Source organism: Heliconius melpomene, chromosome 11, assembly GCF_056956725.1.
Source record: "Heliconius melpomene rosina isolate 202511_hmr_F chromosome 11, ASM5695672v1, whole genome shotgun sequence".
Classification (NCBI taxonomy): Eukaryota; Metazoa; Arthropoda; class Insecta; order Lepidoptera; family Nymphalidae; genus Heliconius; species Heliconius melpomene.
Window position 1 is genome coordinate 11,282,791 of NC_140399.1, and position 23,732 is coordinate 11,306,522.

General features: G+C 32.8%; 1 protein-coding gene across 1 annotated transcript; it reads right to left on the reverse strand.

Moving 5' to 3' along the window:
- Positions 1-1,835: 1,835 nt before the first annotated feature.
- On the reverse strand, positions 1,836-21,468 carry LOC146534905 (uncharacterized). Its single transcript, XM_085193386.1, has 4 exons — positions 21,054-21,468; positions 5,198-5,725; positions 4,284-4,491; positions 1,836-3,958 (listed from the first exon to the last, which is right to left on the reverse strand). Exons 1-4 carry the CDS (start codon positions 21,127-21,129, stop codon positions 3,811-3,813), a joined length of 960 nt encoding a protein of 319 aa, XP_085049512.1. The 5' UTR covers positions 21,130-21,468; the 3' UTR covers positions 1,836-3,810.
- Between the last annotated feature and the right edge of the window lie 2,264 nt (positions 21,469-23,732).

Consider the following 23,732-nt stretch of genomic DNA (forward strand, 5'->3'; position numbering starts at 1 on the left):
AATAAAAAATATATTGAAATTATGATTTTTAGACAGAAATATGATCACTACACGTTATCCTTAAAAGATAAAAATATGCTCTCGCGGACTTTTTTGTAGATCTCATTGAGAGGAACAATACTCCAGTATATTTTTTTCATGTAGTACTTACCATTAAAGCAGCGCATGCGCGAAAGTGTCTCAGCGGGTAGGACTTTATTCATATTTTTCGTATTTATGTTAATTTACATAAGAATGTACAAATAATAAACTATATATAAACCTTCTACGAAAAATACTCGACCTAATGGTGAAAACCGCAACAAAATCCGTTGGGTGGTTTAGAAGAAGAAGAGTTAGAAACAACAGACAGACACGAAAAGCGACTTTGTTTTATAAGATATAGGATAGGATAGGATACTACATAATATAAACAGAATAGGTACATGTTTCTGTTAATGGTTTCTTTTACCGTTCATCAATAAGTAGGTAATCACAAATTCAATAGGCACTTACAATCTTTACATCCATGTCAAAGTATAAAAGCAATAAATTATAAACATTAGACATGATTACATAATAAAAGCGTATATCATAATAGACCATTCAGCTAACGAATAGAAGTAAATTAAATCAGCACCGCCATAACAACTTAATACGTTGCTTAATAGAAGAAGCTCGCCCATCGCCTCTCAGATCGTTATCTATCAACTAACAAATCCATTCATGTCGACCCCTCAAACACTAGAAAATACTTCAATTAGGTATCCCCCACGATCAAAACAGCCCAATTACGCGGCGACCCCTTTAATAAACTCTCGTTTGCTCAAAACTGAAATAAAGACAGATAAATAATCACAATTTTCGAGCGCCCTGAAATTAGCATCTCGTTTGAATAAATTGACAGATAATTTGACATCGAGACCCCGCGCAACTTTGACTTTACACAGCCAAGCTAAAACATGGCTTCGCAAAAACACCCGACTAATAAGCGAACAATAAGTAGCTGCGGTGTAAAGCGCTTCAAAGCGCCACAAGCGCCAACCACTCGCTAAGAGATGCAAATTGACAGCGGTTGGTAGCGGTGATTCGAAATGGCGCCAAAAAATTTGCATAATTTGTTGCGAATGGAAATGTTCAGTTTCAATTGAAAGGATCGAGGGATGATTATTCTGCGTAATTTTGTATCGTCGTTTTGCTGACTCTAATGGTTTCTGATTCACGTTCAAATGATATTAAATAGGTAATCGCGGTTGCCTATTACTCGCAATGATTGCCGTCGTTAGTGCTGTATTGGTGGTACTATTGGTGTACGAGCTCTCGCTATACATACGTGAATAGAGGCAATATGGAACATTTCCTTTTTTAATTAAAGCAATATGCTGGTAATGGTAAATAGGTGACGGCACTAATTTCAGTAATTACAGTTTATTAAATTATGAAAATCTTAAAGGATTTAATAATAGATAATTACAATTTATTTATATTCTTACCTTTAAATAAATAAAAGGTAATATTTACAATACCCCTTAATATTTTGCAATGCCAAAAATCTGTGCTTAAAAATAATTATATTTTAGTTGTTAAGAAACATATCGCTCAATTGGTACAACAATGACGTATTTACACTTTTAAAAATTTTATAGGAAACACGACTTAAAGTTTAGAACAGTCTTTCCGTCTACTTTAATAAATATTTAAATTATCTTTCAAATAAGTGCAATTAAGTAATTGTAGCACCAAATAAGCGATATAACAAAAACAAAAAGTAGGTACCTATACGATTAATATTTTTTATTCTTTCCACAAAATCGAGAAGCCATTGTTGAAAAACAGGTGACAAAATAAATAAAAACAAAATTTTATTTTATATATCTTTACTAATAATACATAAAACAATAGTTTGTTATATCTACACTACATATTACACGTAACTAACTCAACCAGGCTGTACAACATTATAAATCTACTATAATTATTGCACTTGTATATTTACGATACACTACTTTGTCGACGATACAATTAAATTATTTTTGATCTCGTCTTTATTTCAATTTCACCTAAAATATGACTTTCAATGTAAAATTTTGTAAATATATACATAGTTACATACAAAGACATGTATGCGTGAAAGAAGACACTTTAAATTTGGAAAAAAAAATTGATTACTTGACGTAAGCTCTTAAATATTGTTACCACTTTATCAGAGATGAATTACATTATTAAAAAATATTTTTAGTATTTTATTTAAATTATTATTATTTCACAATAAAAAGATTGTCAGGCTTTTTTTAACAAAGTAGAGAAAGAAAATCAAATAAAAACGTAAAAATCTTAAGTTATTCATTTGTTTATAAGCATTTAAAGTTTTCATGTACATAGGTACTTGTGCATACAACTGCAAAAATCTAAAAATGCGACCTCTTCTTCTTCTCCACTTTCCGCCTGACAAAGACATTGATTGTTGAGTTACTGAAACGGACGCTGAAGACACTTATATACTAGGCCACTAGGCCAAGGAAATGGAAAAATATTTAATGTAATAATCGGCGTTGAGTTCCTCTGTCACCAACACGCAATGCCGCAAGAATTCTGCGGAAAATGTGGAACAGAATTGTCTTAATTGAGAACGAAGTGTTTTAACAATAGGTTCCCACTGCCAACCCTACTTTGCACGGGATACAGTGGCAGCGTGAACCTAAAAAATATACAATGGGTTGGATTGAACACACAACCGCTACATTTACAATCTGTTTCGGTATACTGTTTACATTTTTTTTTTTCATTTAAATATATTTTAATAGTATATAGTACCTGTATATCAATAGTGTTCCTATTATACAAAATAAAAAAATATTTAAAACTTCAATAGTCAGGAAATTGAATTAATATGTTTTTGTTTCTATAATAACAAACCTACTCTTTACAAAGTAAGGTAATTAACATATTACGATAGTATAATTAAACCTAACTGTGTAAGTAAATTAAAAAGTATAAATAATGAAATATTTATTTGACAATGTGCATAACTGTTGTATTTATTCAAAAGTTTAATTTAACGCAAAACGAATAACACTAATAAAATTCATTTTGAGGTAACATTACAAATTTACAAAAATAAACGGAAAGTAATTCTAATTATACAATAAAAACAAAAGCTAAACAAAAACATAGTAAACAAATGGTTTTATTAAGCTATGTTCCTATTATAATATAATACGTTTATTCATTCAAATGTACACACTGTAATAGTTTTATCATAGTCTGTGAAAGCAAAAATAATAAATTTAATAGAAAAATATATATTTATCATAAAAAAAAATATAAAATCATGATTATTACCTTACAAAATCAGTACTAATAATAATCTGTAATGAAGAATAAAAGCAAATTTTGCAAAACAATAATTAGAAAAATAAATAAAGTATGTAAAAAATTATCTAGTATATATTAGTATTACCTAGCTTTGTATTCCTAATTTAAAATCTATCATTTTATGCTTTGAACAACTTACCTTTGACAAACAAAAATCATAACATTACAGTTAAAATTGATAAATAGAAAAGTTGTGAGTTCAACAGCAAAATATTTCAAAAGTAATAATATAAAACAAATCCAGTACTAAAAAAAATTGGCAAAGATTCATTATTCAATGTCTTATACAAATCATTATACAGATAACAAAACCGTTCCAGAGAAGATTTTTTTAATATTTATTTATTTTACTTTTTTAATACGATTGTATACCTACATATATGTACCTATATAGTATTAAATTTAACAATTTTTAAACAGTAAACCGACCTTTCTCGATTACTCTTCTTATTATTTTTAAAGATGACAATGCATATATGCGGGGTAGGGAGGTAAGAGTGCGCACGCGAGAGGCAGCGCGTGGGCCGACAGCTCGCGCTCGCCGGTCGCTGCCTGCGCGCGTAGTTGTTCTAGCCGGAGTTGATTTTGACGTTTCCATTTTGTTCTAGAATACAATATAGTTTTATTATAATATAATTTTCACCTACTAGCTAATATTTTAGCTTCACCAGTTCTGAACTTGGTTAAAAATTTTAGAACGCAATTTAAAACTTATCTCTATGCTCCATATTTACCCGACTTATTGCAAGAACTTATGCAAATATTATGGCTATGAAGATTATATTAATTTTTGAAATAATTACAATATTAATAACCAAAAGAAATCACATATAATAACGAAAAATCCACAAATCCGATAGAAATTCGAGCTCTATCTTAAGCATAAAAAATATATGAGAAAAAAAAACACAGTATCCACTCAATATTACCTTCTATTCTGATACCAGGTCTTCACCTGAGTCTCGCTAAGGTTTAGGGCGTCAGCCACATCTCCCCTATCAGCTACACTCAAGTACTTCTGACATCTGAACTTACGCTCCAAATACGCGAGTTGGGCGTGAGTGAAGGCAGTGCGGCGGCGGCGCGGCTTGCGGCCCGAGTTGGGGGTACTCCCGCTCCGCCCAGAGGACTGACGATCTAAAGAAAGTAGTTTAATAGTTTTAAAAATATTTATAATTATCTATAAGTGCAATAAAAATATAATAATTGATCGCTATTTGTGCATGGGATATATGTGAGAAAATATATTTGCATTGTAGTTTTGAGATATTGTATGTTGAGGGACGTAACTCCACGTCTAGCTTTGGCTTGTTATCAAAGCGAGGAAATAAAAATAACAAAATAATTCATTTCTCATTAAGAGGGAATCCAACCCGTAACCGTCGCGTTTTAGTCACACATTTATTGCGTCAAATAAAATTTATAATATACAACTTTTTTTCTGCATTAAAATAATCTTTTCTACAAATAATACAAATATAACTATGACCTTTCATTGACAGAAATTGCAACTGATTAACGGAGAAGAAACATAATTATTTATTTTTTGTGGGAATAATTGCTAGTGCGCTATGAATAAGTATTTAAAGTTCCTTTTTTTTTTCAATTAAAATCTCATTATATGAAACAGTAGACAATAAAAGTACTATAATAAAAGAAATCTGATTTCAAAGCGGTATGCGCTTAAAGTTAAAATTGTATGTTAATTTAAAATCATTTATAGAAACAAATTTCCATTATGAGATGTTATAAGATAAATACTTAAAAAGTGCATTATTTCATTTACCGTCAATTGTTAAAGTAGGTTTAATGTTTTATTAAAATAGCATTAAATATTTAATACCCGCCGAGTCTTGCGTATCTCGTTGCGAGCTGCCTGCCATGACGGACGCCGCGAAGCCTGCCAGTAATTGCGATTGAAAGGAGTTCTTAGTTAAGTCCATAGATCGTCCATAGATACTGTCCGATATAGAGCCGGCTAGTTCAAACGCACTCTCACCATCTTTGTTATTTTCTCTGTCTGGTCTATATAAATGGAATAGAGATCCTTCGTACAGCTTCATAGATTCGTCGGGCCTTTCATATTCATGTTCATCATCTTTATAAGGAGATGAATACTCTGAATTTAATCGATTGTATTCTGTTGGAGAAGACCGTTCTTCAGAGTCGATTCGTTTTTGACAATCGATTTTTCTATCGTAACTTTCGGGCTCATTGTCATAGGAAACTTGAACTTTTTTAGGCGTTGACGCTTCAGAACGGTTATCACCAACGGATATTTCGTCATCTATGTCAGAGTCTTCCGGATTGTGGGTAATGGCTGAATCACATCTATTATTCGCTATATCTTCAATATCGTGAGCTGCTGTTCCTAAACAAAATAAAACGTAAATGAGCTCGTTGTTTATAAAAGATACCTTTTCATTTAAATTTTAATGACGACCTGAGAAATATAAAATATAAACTTATAAAAATAAAATGTTTTTCTAATTATACAAAAAGAAGATTACCGTGACCGCACCGATACCGCAAGCCATAGACAACAAACGCTAAGCATCGCTTCACACATCGCTTGACACTCGCACAAACGAAAGGTGCACAAAAGCGGGGCCACATAAAGACGTCAGTTTTAAAAAAGGAACGACCATAGACACGAGTTTCTGCTCTAATTAATGCCTCGGGGCGTTCCGTTTCGCTCTCGAGCAATTGAATACGTTTTTGAATGGTGTGTTTTAGCGCGCGCGGGAATCTTGTCTATGACTGCGTTTGTGTCTTTTAATTTGCATGAAAATGGTGGAGAGTGGGCATTCACAGCGGGTCGCTTTTCATAGTTCCCCGGCTAAACATTCGTGGCTCGCGTAATGGCGGCGGTTGCCGATTACTCGTTATTTTGCGGGAGTTTGAAGTGGTTGAATTCGAGTGTTTCTCTCGTTATAATTTTTGCATAAATATGTTTTAGCTATCCCCGGGCTGGGGGATGTTGAGATCATCTTAATGTTTTCGCATGAATTTCTCCAACCAAAACATCGTTATAGTCCTTTATTATCCTGCTTTTATTTCACTTGCTTAAATACTATCTGCATTATGAAAAATAGTGAATGTAGGCATGTAAACAGGCCCTTAGAGCTTGGGGTACATGTAATATGAATGAAATAGAAATACTTTAATATAATTTCCTTGGGTATTATTGGTAGACGTTAAATCACAATTGCAAACCTTAGCGCAATATATGTATCTAAGTGAAGTGTTTATTACTGAAGCAACAATATAATGCAACAAACAGAAAGATGTCGTTAGGGCCTTATGATACAAATCATTACTTTTTACAGAAACCCCCTAAGACGGTGTTTATAACAGCGCAATACAATAAGGGAAAAGTTGTGTCTAAGAAGTAGGTTTTTAGCGCCTTGCTGAAGAAAATGTGTGACATATTAATGTGATAATAAGATAAGATGCTATTAACATGTTTTAAAAAAAAATTGGTAATTTTGCAGAGCCAACCCAAACATTTATTGGACATATTTAATAGACATTGAAACAAGCTTTTATAAATGAACTTAATATAATCTAAGTAACATGTCTTTGTCGTTCAGGAGGTTATTGAATATCCTAATTGTGAAGCCTAATAGCTTGATAAATCTGATTTATCATCTGGAATTGCTGGTCCAGATGGTCATCATTATCATAAAAACGATTTATCATCGCAGCTGATCAACCTAATATTGTAACTATTTTAGATAGCAACATTAGATGGACGAAATTTACGAAGAAACTATATAAACATTTCAAGTTATATAATTATTTTTTAGTCATAACTTTATCAAAAAAACAATTTTAAAATTTAAGGTCAAGTCGATTGCTATTTTTGTAAATGAAAACGAAAAGGGCGTGGAATGAGTGACATATTTGCAATTCTAATGGGGACAGGGACGCGGAGCATTATTCATGGTCACATTTGGGTTTTTATTGTTCGAAATTACTTTTTAGTTGTGATAACATGTGTGTATGTGTGTTTAATTATTGAAACTGCTAATTAAGAATTAAGAATTTACAAATTATGAATTTACTAATTAAGAATTTTTCTAATTTTACTTGCGTATTTATAGAATAGAATAGAATAGAATATACTTTATTGCACACATAAAAGAAATATATAGAAAGAACAACACAAATAAAATTTAAAGAAAAACACGTATGCAAAGGCGGTCTTATTGCTTTAAGCAATCTCCACCAGACAACCTTTGAAACATTACGGATAAATTGTAATGAGGAGAAAGGGGACAACGTCTCAGTGCAAATTTTATGAAATATAATTAAATATTATAGAATATATAATAAACTAAGTCAATAATATAAAATAAACTTACATAAAATGTGTTTAATTTTTATATAGTTTACACATACATACATACATACATACATACATACATACATACATACAAATATTGAAAAACAATAAAATAAATATTAAAAATATAACATAAATAAAATATTTATGTTATGCTCTAATCATTTTATGTGTAACATGTGTGTCATTATGTGGAAGGTGGTGTTAAAACACTCTGTGGATTACTTTTCAACTATTTTAGTTACATATTAGCTAGGGGAGTCCAACAGATCGACTTGCAGCAATTGAATCTCGTAATCAACGGTGTAAGTTAGACAATAATTGCCTATAAATTATAATCAGAAGACATAAAAGTTCTATGGTATTTGAAACACCCTAACATTCACAATTTATAAGTACAATAAACCCAAGCAATCATCAAACAAAGGATAACAATCAAACGAACTAAACAAACTACAACCGATCGCACTCAAGACCCTGAACAGTGCGACAAATTAGTGAGGCCCCCGAGGCGATTTATCAACGAGCGAATAATTTTTCTAGAATCGATTTTCATTTTGTAACTTATAAAATAACTAGTGAACCCGACAGCTACGCCCGCTTGAACTATAGGAATATTTATTAAATTATTTTCAGTTTTCAATAAAGAGATGCGTTAAGCAAGCTCAATTTGGGTGACGTTTTCTAACAACAAACTTTGCTAATCGTTGCTTAGCAACGCGTAGCGACGGTTGTTATTAACATGGCGGAATAAATTGCATGTCAAATTAATAAGTATTTTAATATATTGGTATATATCGAAAATATTAAAAATATGAGGAAAAAAAAGGTATCCTATGTTCATCCCGAGACCCTCAAGTATATATATATGTATATGAGTATTTTATCACAATTATATTAGCGGTTTGGCCCTGATTGCGTAAAAGACAGACAGACAGACAGACAGAGTTACTTTCGAATTTATTATATAGATATGGATATTCGGTTTTTTGACATTTTACAGAGTGAACAGAAAAATACATTTTGAAAACGTTTTAATTTATTTGAAACGTTTTCAAACGCACCGTTCTGTTTGGCTATAAATAAGAGAGTACATGTTTTAAAAAGATCTAAGGTACATATAAAGAAAAAAAATATTGATGACAGATGTCTATGGATTATAGATACGTATACATATTTGGAAACCCGACGTTTCGAACACTTTGTACAAGGCCGTCGACAAGGGTAGACTACCCTACTACCTAGACTAAGGTATATTAAAGTGGTATGTGAGTCAATACAATTCATACAAGTTTAAAGTTTATTCATTTAAAACCACCAAGAATATGTTATGGACGCTTATTTAAGTAAAGACTCGATGGATAGCAGTTTCCAACGTTCGAACTACAAATCTAAATAAAACCATACTTAATTACCTAACGTCGATTTATTAAGCTTTCCTTCTCAGCTTTTCACAAAATGAACTATATGCCTATAATATAAAATATTTAAAACCCTCACAAAATAAAATAATAATTACAAAATCAACAGTATTATATCTAAAAAGTTTATATGTTATATGTACAAATTGCATGTATTCTAGAACAAGTTTGCAATCGAGCCATCAATTAAGACGATCACGCACACCGTGTTCAAATCCTGGTAGCTATCTAAACAACGCGACGAATTAGCGACAGCGAGGCGCCCTACAGCGATCTGTGAACGCCCACAGTTGCTTGTGGGGGACGAGACGTTTTGATACTTTAAGTATAGTAAATGGATATAAACAAGTTGAGGTCAGTCAGTGCCATCAACGTGACAGATTGTCGATTCGATTTCCATTCGAGGAAATGAAAATATTTAATATTTTCATTTCTTCTCTTTGAAAAAAGGCAAAAAGGGTAGAGCGGACATTTGACATTAGGTTCTCTCTGCCCACCCTGTTATGTATGGGATACAGTGTGAAACTGATTTGAAGCTGAAATGAAAATGAATGGAAATAAAGAAAATGTATATTATATTCATAATGTGATGGATTTATTTTCTAAAGGAGTAAATATATATTGCTTGGTCCGGATTAGATTTTATTTCATTTTAATAAAAACCTTACTGTACAAGTATCAATTTAGATTAGTCACATTACATTTACAAAGCTCTATCAAAGGGTGCTAAGTAACAATGATCCCCATTAGAGAATAATAAATAATGCTTTAAGTACCGCAAATCAAGATGTCTAATAAAACATAAAAAATAATTAATATATTTAAATATAAGGTGAAAGTCAAGTCTCACGAAAAATGAATTAATTCCTTGTTCTGCTAACAAGGAGACGAGAGAATTTTAAATGTATCTATACAACCATAATGAGTAATGACTTTGCAAGGGAGAGAAGAAACGGAGAGAGTATCCCTGCGCTTTCTTCTTTAATTTAAATAACATAAAAATCTCCCTGATCACCTTTCCAAATAGAATAATTAAAAATATTAAAGTAATAAAAGTTTTCATCGTTAAAAGACTATGAAAGGAGCGTACTAATTGATTATATTACGACTAGGTATTGGTGGCGAATGCTGTCTTTTTCTATCTTTGTGAGTTAGCACAAGGGAGAGTATTGACACCGACACTGTCGTTCTGTTATATATCAGCAGGGAAAGCTACGCATAGTACACATATACAGAACAGAAATGAAAGAAAGATGAATGTCGATTCGATTTCTTTGTTAGATAGATATTCAGAGTCGTCTAGGCTTATAGATTCCCTAATGAAAAGAATGGCGCATGTGAAAAAGGGGCGATAATAAGTGTAAAATTATTATCTTCATTTTGTGAAAAGCAAAAGGGCGTTGAATTTTACCTAGAATGTCTCGTAAATTCGGCAAAAGTTGGGAAAAAATAAGATTTTATAAGATTATAACATCCTGTTATATGCAGGATGCATCGTGAAGCTAAAAATGTAATTTAAAAAAAGGAGCAAAAGTAGTAGGACAAGTAAGGGAAACATGAAAAGAGGCTCACAGCACGTTTTCAACAGAACACGCTAATAAGTAGAATGTAATAAGCACAAAATCGATATCTTTACTAGAAGCCAGAGCAAGATTTCAGCAGCAATCTTCCAGTTCTATCATCAGACCAGCTAAATAAATGGTCCTATAATATTGTATTATTATCTATTCTACATACAATTTTGTTACTGATATAACAATTAAAAGTGTGTGTTATTCAGATTCTTAGATTTTATTACAGCTCAAAAGCGTGTGAAAAGTGTTGTAATAAAAATATTTACAATTGTATATTAAATAAAATAAAGTATACCTTCTTCATTTGGACAGAATCTTAGTTTTTTAAAAAGATAAAAATATTTTTTTTTACAAGATACATTTAATCAATAACAAGATAGTTCTAATTATTATTAAAACTTGGCACTTATCGAAGTAGTTCAGTTGATTTCTTTTACCATAGGGGCTCGAGCGTGCTAGTTGGGCACAAAATCATATGACATTTCCATGGAAATACTCTTTTAGTTTTTTAAATAATCATGGTCGAACATCGAACTATGAATAAATACAAAACCTCCATAACATCTATTATAAAATAAAATTATTAACTTATAGAATCTACTTCCGAACCGCAAACAAATATTCCCTAATTAACGAACAATTAACCAAGGAACTTCAACAATCTATGAACAATAAAAAGCAAAAGTCTATGGTCAAAGTTAACAACACAAAGATTTTATAATCTGTGGACAATCGACGAGCACGTCAATAGTCAATCGGCCACGTGACAGCCACGTGGCCGGCGCGTGCGCAGCTGAGTGGCGACACGCTGTTCTGAAGAGCATATGCATGGAGAATAATCATCACTTATAATAATATATTGTATATTTTATTGTTTTATTATTACCATTATTAGTATTTTTGGTTTTTTATAGTAATACATTTAAGTTCAACTTAGTAATTTACTCAAGAATGCTAATTATTTGCCGGTTATCCTTGCCGAGAAAAGTGTCAGAATTATTGATTGATTTAAGAATATTCTAAACATCTATTTTTCGGTTTTGAATATGAGAATAAATTGACGATACTGTTTCCAGTCGAGAAATATTTGACTATATTGTATGTGATAATTGAGAGAAGCTCAAAATCACGTTTGATCACCTCTCAAGAGGAAGTACAGTACAGTAAATTTAAAGTAATTTTTATATTTCTGGCACCGTTGTCTAACAAGCAATTTAATGTGAACAAAAAGAGAAGATACAATAGGTAAAATGTAGGTAGTTTTCTAACATATTTAATTGTACTTTTTTGTGCTTGCCATATTGTTAACGTTATATTATTAAAGACCATTTGAACCGACCCGGTTAACGAGCCAGGTTATACGTGGGTCAAGTACGTATAAGTATAAGTATATAAGTCAAGTTGTGACGTCGTTTCTAATCAATTATAAAAATCATCCATCCATACCTATATTATAAATTCGAAAGTAACTCTGTCTGTCTGTCTTTTACGCAATCAGGGCCGAACCGCTAATGTAATTGTGATAAAATACTCATATAGAGATACTTGAGGGTCTCGGGATGAACATAGGATACTTTTTTTCTCATATTTATAATACTATCAATATATACCAATATATTAAAATACTTATTAATTTGACATGCAATTTATTCCGCCATGTTAATAACAACCGTCGCTAAGAGACGTTGCTAAGCAACTATTTGCAAAGTTTGTTGTTAGAAAACGTCACCCAAAATGAGCTTGCTTAACGCATCTCTCTTTTGAAAGCTGAAAATAATTTCATAAATATATTTAATAAATATTCGTATAGTTCAAGCGGGCGTAGCCGCGTTCGGGTCCAGTAGTAGCTTAATAATTACTTACGTGTAATGAGTAGGTACTTATACTTATTATAAAACTAGCGAACCTCTTGCGGCTTCGCCCGCTTTAACTACTGGATTATTCATGTAATGTATGTTTGCAAAGCACTTAAGATAATGTGAAAATTAATTAAACTCTAATGCAACCCGCATTTTCGTATTTTCAATAAGGATTTTCCAATTGTTTTACACAGCAAGGAATTTTTAGTAGGTACCGTAATTTTAAATCTGTGCTACTAATCTTTTCAAGTACTTATTAAAATATATTTAAATGACTATTTTTAGATAGTTAAATGACTATTTTTAAACGGAAGAAATTATAAACAAAAATCTACCTACTAATAACTACTACAAAAAATGTGAAACCAAATATATCGCGCTTAAATAATACATTCAACTCCAATTATCCAATACGTGCAAACGCATCTATCTAAATCTTCGTTGCTATAGAGGCAGCCGGGTTTTTTTTTCGAGCTTGTGGTTAATGCTGAAGGGGGTATTCTGTCCCTGATGAAAAGCAAGCACGACGTGACTGCCTGTGAGGAAAATTAAATAGAATGCATGGGCCGGGAATCGAACCCGGGCCGCCCGCGTGGCAGGTGAGCATTCTACCACTGAACCACCGATGCGTGTAAGGCAGGCGGGCGCGGCGGACGCATGGCGAATGGCGAGCCGTTTCGCAGCAAGAATTTTTTTGATATTGTAACAACTTCTAAAGTACTTATTAAAATGAAAAACAGTAAAAGACAGTTTTGGTCTACATTAAATGGCCAACGTAACTAATGTACTTATTTATATGCTGAGAGTAAGGGATAAGTGAAACTTGAGTAACATACAGCTGATGTGTCAACGGCGGGATGTGTCAACAATTAAATGCGTTTTTCTGTAAAACTATTCGCAATTTCGGAATATTGTAAAAAGCAAATTTTATCTTCGTGTAACGTAGAAAATTAATAAAGTATTTTAAAGGATAAGGATTAATACCATTATAGAAAAATATCCCTCACAATAAAAAATATATTGAAATTATTATTTTTAGACAGAAATATGATCACTACACGTTATTCTTAAGTGATACGAATATGCTCTCGTGGACTTTTTTGTAGAACTTATTAAGAGAAACAATACTCCAGTACATTTTTTTCATGTAGTACTTACCATTAGAGCAGCGCATGCGCGAAAGTGTCTCAACGGGTAGGACTTTGTACACATTTATCGTATTTATGTTAATTTACATAAGAATGTACAAATAATAAACTATATATAAACTTTCTACGAAAAACACCCAACTTAATGGTGAAGACCGCATCAAAATCCGTTGAGTGGTTTAGAAGAAGAAGAGTTAGAAACAACAGACAGACACGAAAAGCGACTTTGTTTTATAAGATATAGGATGGAGGAAATAAATTTTAATATAATTTGTTTATTATTTATTTTCTTTATAAAGAAATTTATCTAGATCTTATTTTTGTAATTTCTTTCATTTCATGTCATTTTTGTAATTTGTATAATACTAAATTCAATTAAAATAATCGTCAAAAAAATCAAAGATCTTATACTATGTGATAAATTTCTTGTATATAATAATTGCGTCTGACTGTCAACACATCGATTATAGGTTCGATTCTCACTCGGGGGAATGATCATATTTAATTTATTTTAATTTCTTAGTTCTAATAGACAATTCTTTTAACACTGGTTTCCCTTACCGTGACCGGACATGCGGGAAAAAGCCTTCAACGAGCTAATATATCGTGCATACAATTACAAGAGCTTATCCCGTAACCGTAATTAGTTTCCATTAGATATTTTACAGCTATTTGTGATATCGTAAATATTGGAAGAAATAAGATATCTTATCACCAAATTATAATGGGTATATTAATCTATTATTATAAATGTAAGCTTTGTATACTGTATGTTGTGTACGTGGACTAATGTACAAGTATGTGTGCCCTGCCTAACATATATAATTGATTGAATTCTTGGTATATAGCGTTTCGAGCGTAACCTAACATATATAATGTGGCACTTAAAAAGAATGACACTGGCTGGAGATAAAGCCTGCTTGTCAAGTTATCTAATTATATTTTTTCATTGTCTGAACTACAAGATATTGGAAGTAAAAACCTTTAATTGTCGATTTTTCTATTTTAGATTTGTAGATAACAATTTACGATGTGAAAAAAATTGAGTTTTGTTCATTAAAATGTTTAATTTTATAATAACATTAAATTTTTCTATTTAAAATAAATACAATTGTGTGTTATTTACTCCGGTACCATCCAACATATTACATAAATAATTTTAAGTATAATTATCGCAACTTTCCGTGGACTTTAAGAAAGTAAATGGTACAATCCTATTTTTTTGCCGCTTCTAAAAATTTCGAAGAATTTTGAGAAAACTGTTAGTCCTTCTACATCCCATGATTTATCTCAGGCTTTCTAAATATAGTAGTGTCTTCTGTGCATAATATGTCAGTCTCTCAGTAATGTTATCATGTAAGTGCACAAATTGACTATAAACATGAGATCTTTAAATTGCAATTATCTATTTGTCTTAAAATTTCTTAATAAATAAAGCTTAAGTTAAAAACTCTTGTTTTCGTCTTGTTATCTTTAAAAGTAACTAAAAAGTATACTCTTGAAGCGGTCACCTTGTTATTTGAACCCCGTGCGGAAATCTCGGCAAGTTTGTTGCACTCAAAAGAAATAAGGGTCCACGTCCACTCTAACACTCTTTTAAACTAGATTTAGCTAACGTTCTTAACTTGTCACATACCTATATATTATAACTGTTACAATTTAAAAAAATATATTTGCAGGTTAAAGCGTTAAGCTGAAACCTATAAGCAGGCGTTATTGGACAAAGACATAGGCCTCTTAAATATCTTTAAAGAATACACAAGTAACAAGATAGGAAAGGGAATCAGTGCTAAAATATTATTGAGATATTAAATACTGTCTCTGCGTTTTACTTTAACTTTATCTAATATCTACCTAACCTATTTTGGGTAAATAATTTGTTTTCTTACTGAATTATTTCCATGATCTAATAACATCATTATTACAATTTATAACAATTCAGTTATTGACATCATTTTTTTTATTTATGAACCGATTGAAATAAAACACGCACTAAATGTTAAAGGGAGTTTGCCAAAATTTATGATGAAAACACAGAAAAACGACAATTTTTTTAAAAAATATTATTTTGGGTTCTATCACATCAATAAATGCTTCCAATAATATTTTTTTTCTTTATACCATTTATTTTTCTCATATACCATGTACAGACATCGATCAGTCACAGGTTTATTAGCCCTTGCGGCTATGCCCGCTTCAAATATACAAATGTTTATTTAAGTGTATTTAAAAAAAAACAGACTCGCTTACAGAGGGTTCTGTACCAATTTCAGGAACTTTTGCCTTAGTAAGTATCTACTATATAGTAACATAAATTATTAATTTTTGAACGGATTGTAATAAAATAAACCCTAGATGTTTTCGGAAGATAGCCAGAATCCAATAGTGAAAACTGCATCTAAATCGGGTATGTCAATTCTGAGATTAGCGATAACAAACGCACAGAAAACAGACAAAACTTTTAAAAAACATTGTTTTGAGTTCTATTAGATTAATAAAGGTTCCCAATAACATTTTTTTTAAATATCTTCCAAGTACACACACCGACCTTCTTACGATTTTATTATAAGTATAGGTTATTAATCTATCGGTAGCTGTTATTGATTTCAACACTCAACAGACACGATAAATGTTAAAATACTAAAAACAATTAGAATTCGTCCATTATAGTGATTTAGATAAAAAATTAAATATTAAATAAATAATGGTAAGATATTAGAACAAATTAATGAGGTGGTATACTTGGGAAGTATGTTCAGTAGAGATGGAAGATACGAGATGGATGTGGAAAGGCGTATTGCTGCCTGTAACAAAGTTAAGGGAGCCTTAGCTGCACCGATGAGACGGCGAAACGTCAGCACAGCTGCGCGTTTGGCTGTACACAATGTAATGTTGGTACCGACGCTGTTATACGGCAGCGAAACGTGGTTATTACAGAAGAAGAATGAATGAAAAAGATGAATGCCGTGGAGACGCGAGTGAAGTCAGCTTAGCTGATCGAATATGGCATAGATTGGCTAGCGAGGAAGGCACGTTGAGAATGAAAAAGAACGTGCTCGGCTGGTTTGGGCACGTCGAACGAATGAGTGATGAAAGAATGGCAAAAAAGATTTATGATGGAAAAGTGAGTGGTAAGAGAGGTAGGGGGAGACCTCGGTTGACCTTCGAAAAAACTGTATCAAAGATACTGGAAGAAGGTCACGTAAAAAGCATGAGGACCCCCCGAAAGGCGTGTATGAAGAGGTTGATGACAGTGAACGATGCGAAAGAGGTATGTAGAGACCGTAGCGCTTGGCGCTCCGTTCTCTCTGACTACCCCGCTAGGATAAAGCGTAAAGTTAAGTTAAGTTAAATATATAATAATGTATTTAATATTATTTCATTTGTGTCTTTAAAGAAATGGCCGCGAAATTATACCTTTAAATTTACAATATTAGCATTTAGGCCGTCATAGCGCGTCTGTTTGTAAACGTGATAGCTGTGCGATACCATCTCAGAGAAATAGATTATTTTCATTTCCACGTCCTGGTAATGAGACTAAACGCGGCGTTAATATGCATAACTTAACACGCAGGGTCTTGAAACTTGGGCCGCGCCACGACACAAGAGCGAGTAAATAAGAATTTTAAATACCTCATTTCCTCAAAGAGGAAGCCACAACTACAACAGCCTACGCCACGACTGGCTTGACTTTAAACATGTTGACAAAAATACTCTATAAATAAACAAAAAACCAAGCTTTAAAAGCTGAACAACCGTAATTAAAATGAAAACTAGCCTCAGCCAGATAACGGTAGTTAGTTATAAAATCAAAATGGTAACACCGTCACCATACGTGCTCAAGTGAACGCCGCGCGGGTCGCTAATAAGCAGGTAATTTTTCAAGACCCCTTCAATCCTGGCCCGGGGGTGAATATGTTAAGCCCTAATCCCACAGTAGTTTTAATTAGCTTAATGAATTTTTCATATACAAACTTTAAAACATTCGTAAGAATGCCAAGTTTGTAATAAGCCTCTCTTCGTTTTAGTGTCCTTTGATAAGAATTTTAGATGTGAATTGTATGGCGGCTCTCCCTTTGGGAACAGATCGAGAAACGAATTGTTTTACATATCATTGCTTTATATTATTTGTATGTACGAGTATGATACGTACAAACTTATGTCTTATGTTGCGATAATATTTAAATTGTGTAAATCTAATTTCTGAATCTGAATGCGAGTAAGACAATGGTTCTTGTATTTGAAAGAAATAAAGAAAGGACCGTATACAAGATCAGTGTAATTGGTTTAATTTTTGCTAATTAACAAGTGATTCTAGTGGTATACCTGAGAAGTATGCCTAACAGAGACAGAAGATACAAAATGTGGGACGAAGTATTGCTGCCGGTAACAGGGTTAAAGGAATCTTAGCTGCATTGATGAGAAGGCGAAATGTCAGCACATCTGCACGTTTGGTCGTACATAATGCAGTGTTGGTACCGACGCTGTTATACGGCAGCAAAATATTACAGAAGAACAATGTAAGAAAGATGAATGCTGTGGAGATGTGATCTCTTCGTAGGATATGCGGAGTCGGTTTAGCTGATTGAACCCACCATGAAGAAAATAGAAGAGATACACAAAAATTCAGGTCGTAGCGGGAATGAAGAAGAACCTTCTTAGGCACGTAAAACGAAGAAAAAATGGCAAGAAGATTTATGAAAAAAAATTATATATTATACATAAAGAGCATGGCCTAATATTTTTAAGTTGATAACAGCGGACGAGGCGAAGAGGTGTGTACCTATTGTGTAATGACGGTGTCATATCACTCATCTAGGGATACAACGTGAAGCTAAAAAAATATAGCCGAAAGATTTATGTACATATAAGTACTTAAATCGCTTTCATTTCTAGCACGTGTTAAGATTAGCTTTGTTTTTGAATTCCACCATTCTACACACAATGCCTCGAAAATTGGCAGAAAATAGAGGACAGAGTGTTTCAAAAATAAGTCCTTCTACCTATCCTGCTTTATGCGAGAGATGCGTGGAAATACGAAAAAAGAAGATCGTTATGGTCATCATCATCGCCAGACTGATTTTATACAATGCAGGAAATAGGCCTATCCAATGGCACGCCATTATATTTTTCATTTATTTTTATTAGAGTTCATCCGTACCTCAAAAAATAACAGAATCCTAATTAATGAGATCATTTATGTTCGTCTGTGTGTTCAACTGTCGTGACCGTATTTCTCAAGGTTGTATGGAGGTATTAAACTAAAATTAATATAATAAATGTATTCAATTAATATTTATTTTTGTATTTAATTCTATTACATTGGAGCACAGAAAAATTTTGCTTCTAAACCAACACAATCAAATAATACGAAAGTTTATGTTTCTTTCGTAAAATAATCCGCCGCTTAATTAAATAATGTATAATCAAATCAGTTTTACGCTGTATCCCGCACACAGCTGGGTAGGCAGAGAGAATCTAGTGTTAAAACACCGTTCCCCACTTTCCTCCGAGTTCTGAAGGCATTGCGTGTTGAGTGGCGGAACTTAACGGTGCGCTTTGCCTTGACACCAGAGCGAAGAAATGAAAATATAAATGTAAATACATATTTCATTTACTCGAGGGGGGATCGAACCCACATCTAGTCGATTTTACAGTCACACTTTGTGCCCATGCGCTACGACCGGCCTTAGGAATCAGAATGATATACTTATAATATCTTCTCTATGTATAATAAAACAGTAAAAATATATACTGACAATTAAAAGATTAATACACTTAAAAACAATAATAGAAAGCACAAATATATATTTTTTATTTATTGTCTATCTGTCTGTCTCGGTATGTATGATCACGCTAATCTTCGAAATTACTGAACCGACTTACTTAAAACTTTCACCAATGCTTTGGTTTAACTTAACTTAACATCTAAAGTTTGTTTCATCAAAATTGGTTCATTAAAAAAATATATCGGCATTTGAATGAACTCTAGGCATGAGTTTGCCTGCAATTCATATCTTTATTTATAATTATAATAAATCTGTGTTTGTTTGTGATAAATCTGTATTTTTAACCGACTTTCAAAACAAAGAGGAGGAGGTTCTCAATTAAATATTTTCGATTCGATATTCGATTAATTATTTTGGATTCGATTTCGTATGGATATTCGATTTCTGTATATTTTGTGATATGCAATCATTACAGTTATTTTACAAAGAACATTATAAATCTTTACCCAAATCAATAATTTAACATTTAAAGCTGTTTCTGAACTAGTAAATTAAATTATTCATTGACATCGACACGTTTGTCTGTCAGTCAATTCTGTTTATTAAATATATAATCATGTACATGTTCTAAGCGCCATAAATTAAAAACTGATAATCATGTAGTTGAAGCGGCGAAGCCGCGGGAGGGCCGCTAGTGATGATAATGATTCCGCTATACCTAGTGTTATGAAATTCAGCATGAATTGAGAACTTATATTACCAAAGAAATCACTACAAAATATATTTGTGTTTCATTTCAATACAAAATGAGTGCATACAGCCAAAAAATTAAGTTTTTCAATTTTATAAGTCTTGGTAGCGCACATGGTCGTAGGAATAGGTGCGAGGGGGTATGACCTCTCCATAATAGTTTTGAACCCACCCTAGAAACTTTAACAAGAAAAAATTGCCCCCGAAAAATAAAATAAAAAACGATTAATTAAGATTAATTAAGGTCCAACCCAGTTCAAAGTAATGTGCATGAGGATGCACAATTATACAAACAATATAATTACATCACCCTTAAAAGGATTTTTAAGGCATTGGATAAAATATCGAACGAATGTTAGTGGGCGAATAGCCCAATAAATAATTATTTTAATAAACATTAGATAGGTATAAAAAATGTTTTAGTCAGAAGCTACGCTTTTACGCAATAAATACTTTTTATGCAATAAGGGAGTCGAAAAATAAAAGGAAGAGGTCTCAAACAAATTTTCCATGCTCAAAAGTACGTGTTAGTCCCTCTGCGAAGCTCTTTTAATCCATGAAAAGCTGGTCAAGTTCGAATTCGACCTACCCATCAACCCACAAAACTTTTAAAAGTCTTAAAATACTCCGTTTCCATTAAGAAGACTCTTCCGCTCCCCACTTTTCGCCGAAATCTGGAACGTTGAGTGTCTGGAGACATTGAATGAGGAAAAGGGAAATAATCTAAGTATAAAATATCATTAATTGTACAATTCGCAACTGGAACTCTGGAACTCTCTGTGGTGCCCTAATAAATAATATATAATAAACTTTTTTTAAATTATTAATTTAATGTTAAATGGTTTATGTAGTTATGAAATAAGTTAATACCTGGTATTCCCACACCTGGCCTCAATACGTCACCCAAGAGGTCCTTGATCAGGAACGACTTGTGACTGTCCTGCATTCTTGGATCTGTTCACTTTTCGTCACATAGTGTACCAAACATTACTACATAAAATAAAATAAAATACTTGTAATATACGAAGCTTAATAAAGAATCATATATCCACTAATATCCTGATTGAATTTTATTCATTTAAATTTTAAGTTTCAAAATTAAATTTATTTATCTGTGCTTTAAGTGATCCACTTCAGTGGCACAACTCTAAACATAACTGGCAACGTACAAATCGATTGGCAGTATGTCACTAGAAAAAACGCACAGATAATGACAGCTGCACTTTCCCGCGCATCCGAGATGACTGTCAGCCATGTTCAAACCGCTCGAGCGGGAAAATCTTTTCATTTAACAACGCCCAGCCCCTAACCGACGTTACATACATTTTCTTGCGGTTTTAACCCAAAATACCGCTTAAGCGGGCTTTAAAACGTGTTTAGCATGCGCAGTTGTTGGTGGGCGGGGTCTGCAACTCCACCCCCTCGTTCACGCCAATAGGAAGACAGCCGCAAAGTTTTCCACCCGGATGATTTGTAAAGTACGCATTGAATCGAGGGTTTAGCCCGTAGTTATTGAGTTGGTTTTTAAAAGACCGTTTTGAATGTAAATCGAAAAGTTAAGCGAGGTAAAGAGGCTGCCCGCGGATCCCCAATTAAATTGATAGTTGCGTGTGGAGTGGAGAGGAGAGGGCTCGCCCGGTATCCGATAGCTTACTTTTTACTTTTCATAAGGGACTCTTTTTGTTTTGGAGCATGCGACGCGATGTCTACCGATTTATTACTTAATGTTCGTTGTAATTTCGATGTTTTTTTTTATATTAAGTAGGTATTTTGGATTGTGGATACTCTTCCGTTAATTACAATATTACACGTAGGTATATTCATTCAGACCAGTCGTGGCGCAGGGGCTCAAACGTGTGATTATCAACGCGACAGGTTGTGGGTTCGACTCACGTTTTAGGAAATGTATTATTAAATATTTTTATCTCTTCGCTTTGGTGTCGTTGAGTTCTGCCACTCAACACACAGTGGAAAGGGGAGAGCGGAGTGTCTTAACATTAGCCTCCCTCTACCTTGCTACATGCGTGATACGTGGAGATGAAAAATATCGCAATAATAACGATGTTAGCTTCTCACAGTCTATGATTACAATAATAATAGGCACTGTAAAACATAACTTTTAACGATAATATATACTCGAGTTAATTTTCAATAGTTATTGCAATAGTAAGTTAGTAAAATTAGTATCATGACATTTATTATATTTATTAATTATTTTTTTATTATTATACCTGCTGTACGACCTAATCTTGCCACCTGTGAAACATTTCGATCAAACAACGAGACTATGCCATATCTCTAAGTGAGATTTATAACGAGGAAATAAGATAGGAAAGTAAGAAAAGAATACAAAATATATCTTAGAATAATTAATATATTTAAAATTATTTAAAAAAAAAACACGTAAAATAAATATTTTTTAATTTGCGTAACATTTGCACGGTAACAGCGTGAACTGTGAACGAGGACGCACAGGTCAAGAGTTACGGATTAACGGAAGCGCTGCACAAAACCGCTGTTTAACGTAACAATAGATTATAATGGCGATTTAAGCCATTTTCTAAACAATTCAAAAACAATTGTAATGTCTATTTGTGAATCTGTGAAATTGATTAGCGAGATTGATTTTTTTTTTCCTTTTTTTTAGCGCTATATCCCAGTAATGGCTGATTAGGTAAGTAGAGGGAATGTTGCGTTAAGTCTGTCTGTTCCCCATTTTCCGCACATTTTACCGAGCTTTGTTTTCTTACAAATAGTGCGAAATGAAAATATTTCATTCCTCCGAACAGGAGTCGAACCTACAGCCCTGCATCGCGTTTACACTCAGACGTTGGCTCTTTGCCAGATGTTTCTTTAACAATTGTATTGTGAAATATTTTATAGAAAGAGCTACGTATCGTTCAAACAACGCAGACACGCAATACCTAAACATTTCCACGGAAAGTGAAAAGAAAAAAAAAGCTGTTTTTGTGGGAGTGAGACGTGGGCGCAAGATGAGACTCGCTACTCGGTATGTTTAAATAAAACGTGGCATCACCGTGACACCTAAATTGGAATCATTCAATTTCCACCGGATCCCACAAGCAGAAGGTAACCAAACTTGACATGTACCGGGTACCCTTTCCAATAAGCAATCATCGAAATCGGTTGGCGTTATATTGGGTTATTCGTAATATAAATTTAAGACTTGATAATTATGGTCTTCTCATGGAGACCATTATCAGAAATGGACTAAATTAGAATGGGAGCACAATGGGAGTTCAGTCGAATTAATAACCTTCTCCTTTTGCAAAAGTCGTTTAATATTAAAGATAAATGAAATTGGCAAATAAATTTTAAAAAATAATTCCTTAAATAGTGACTTAGGAGTTTTTGTTTAAGCAATAGCTTATTTGTTTTAGCTTCGCCTATTAGCTTAGCCAAAGAGAAATTAGCTTCATATTTGTTTTATGGTTAGACGGACACAAAAAGACTAATTTATATTATAGTTATATAACAATGATGATATTTTTTTACGACACTGTATAGTAGCAGTACATTCGTAGTCGT

Excerpts from the sequence above, each read along its gene's own strand:
- LOC146534905 (XM_085193386.1), bottom strand. The coding sequence starts at position 21,129 with ATGCAGGACAGTCACAAGTCGTTCCTGATCAAGGACCTCTTGGGTGAC. Across the intron at positions 4,492-5,197 it reads AGATACGCAAGACTCGGCGG|ATCGTCAGTCCTCTGGGCGG; the intron begins GTATTAAATATT and ends TACTTTCTTTAG. Across the intron at positions 3,959-4,283 it reads ACCTGGTATCAGAATAGAAG|AACAAAATGGAAACGTCAAA; the intron begins GTAATATTGAGT and ends ATTGTATTCTAG.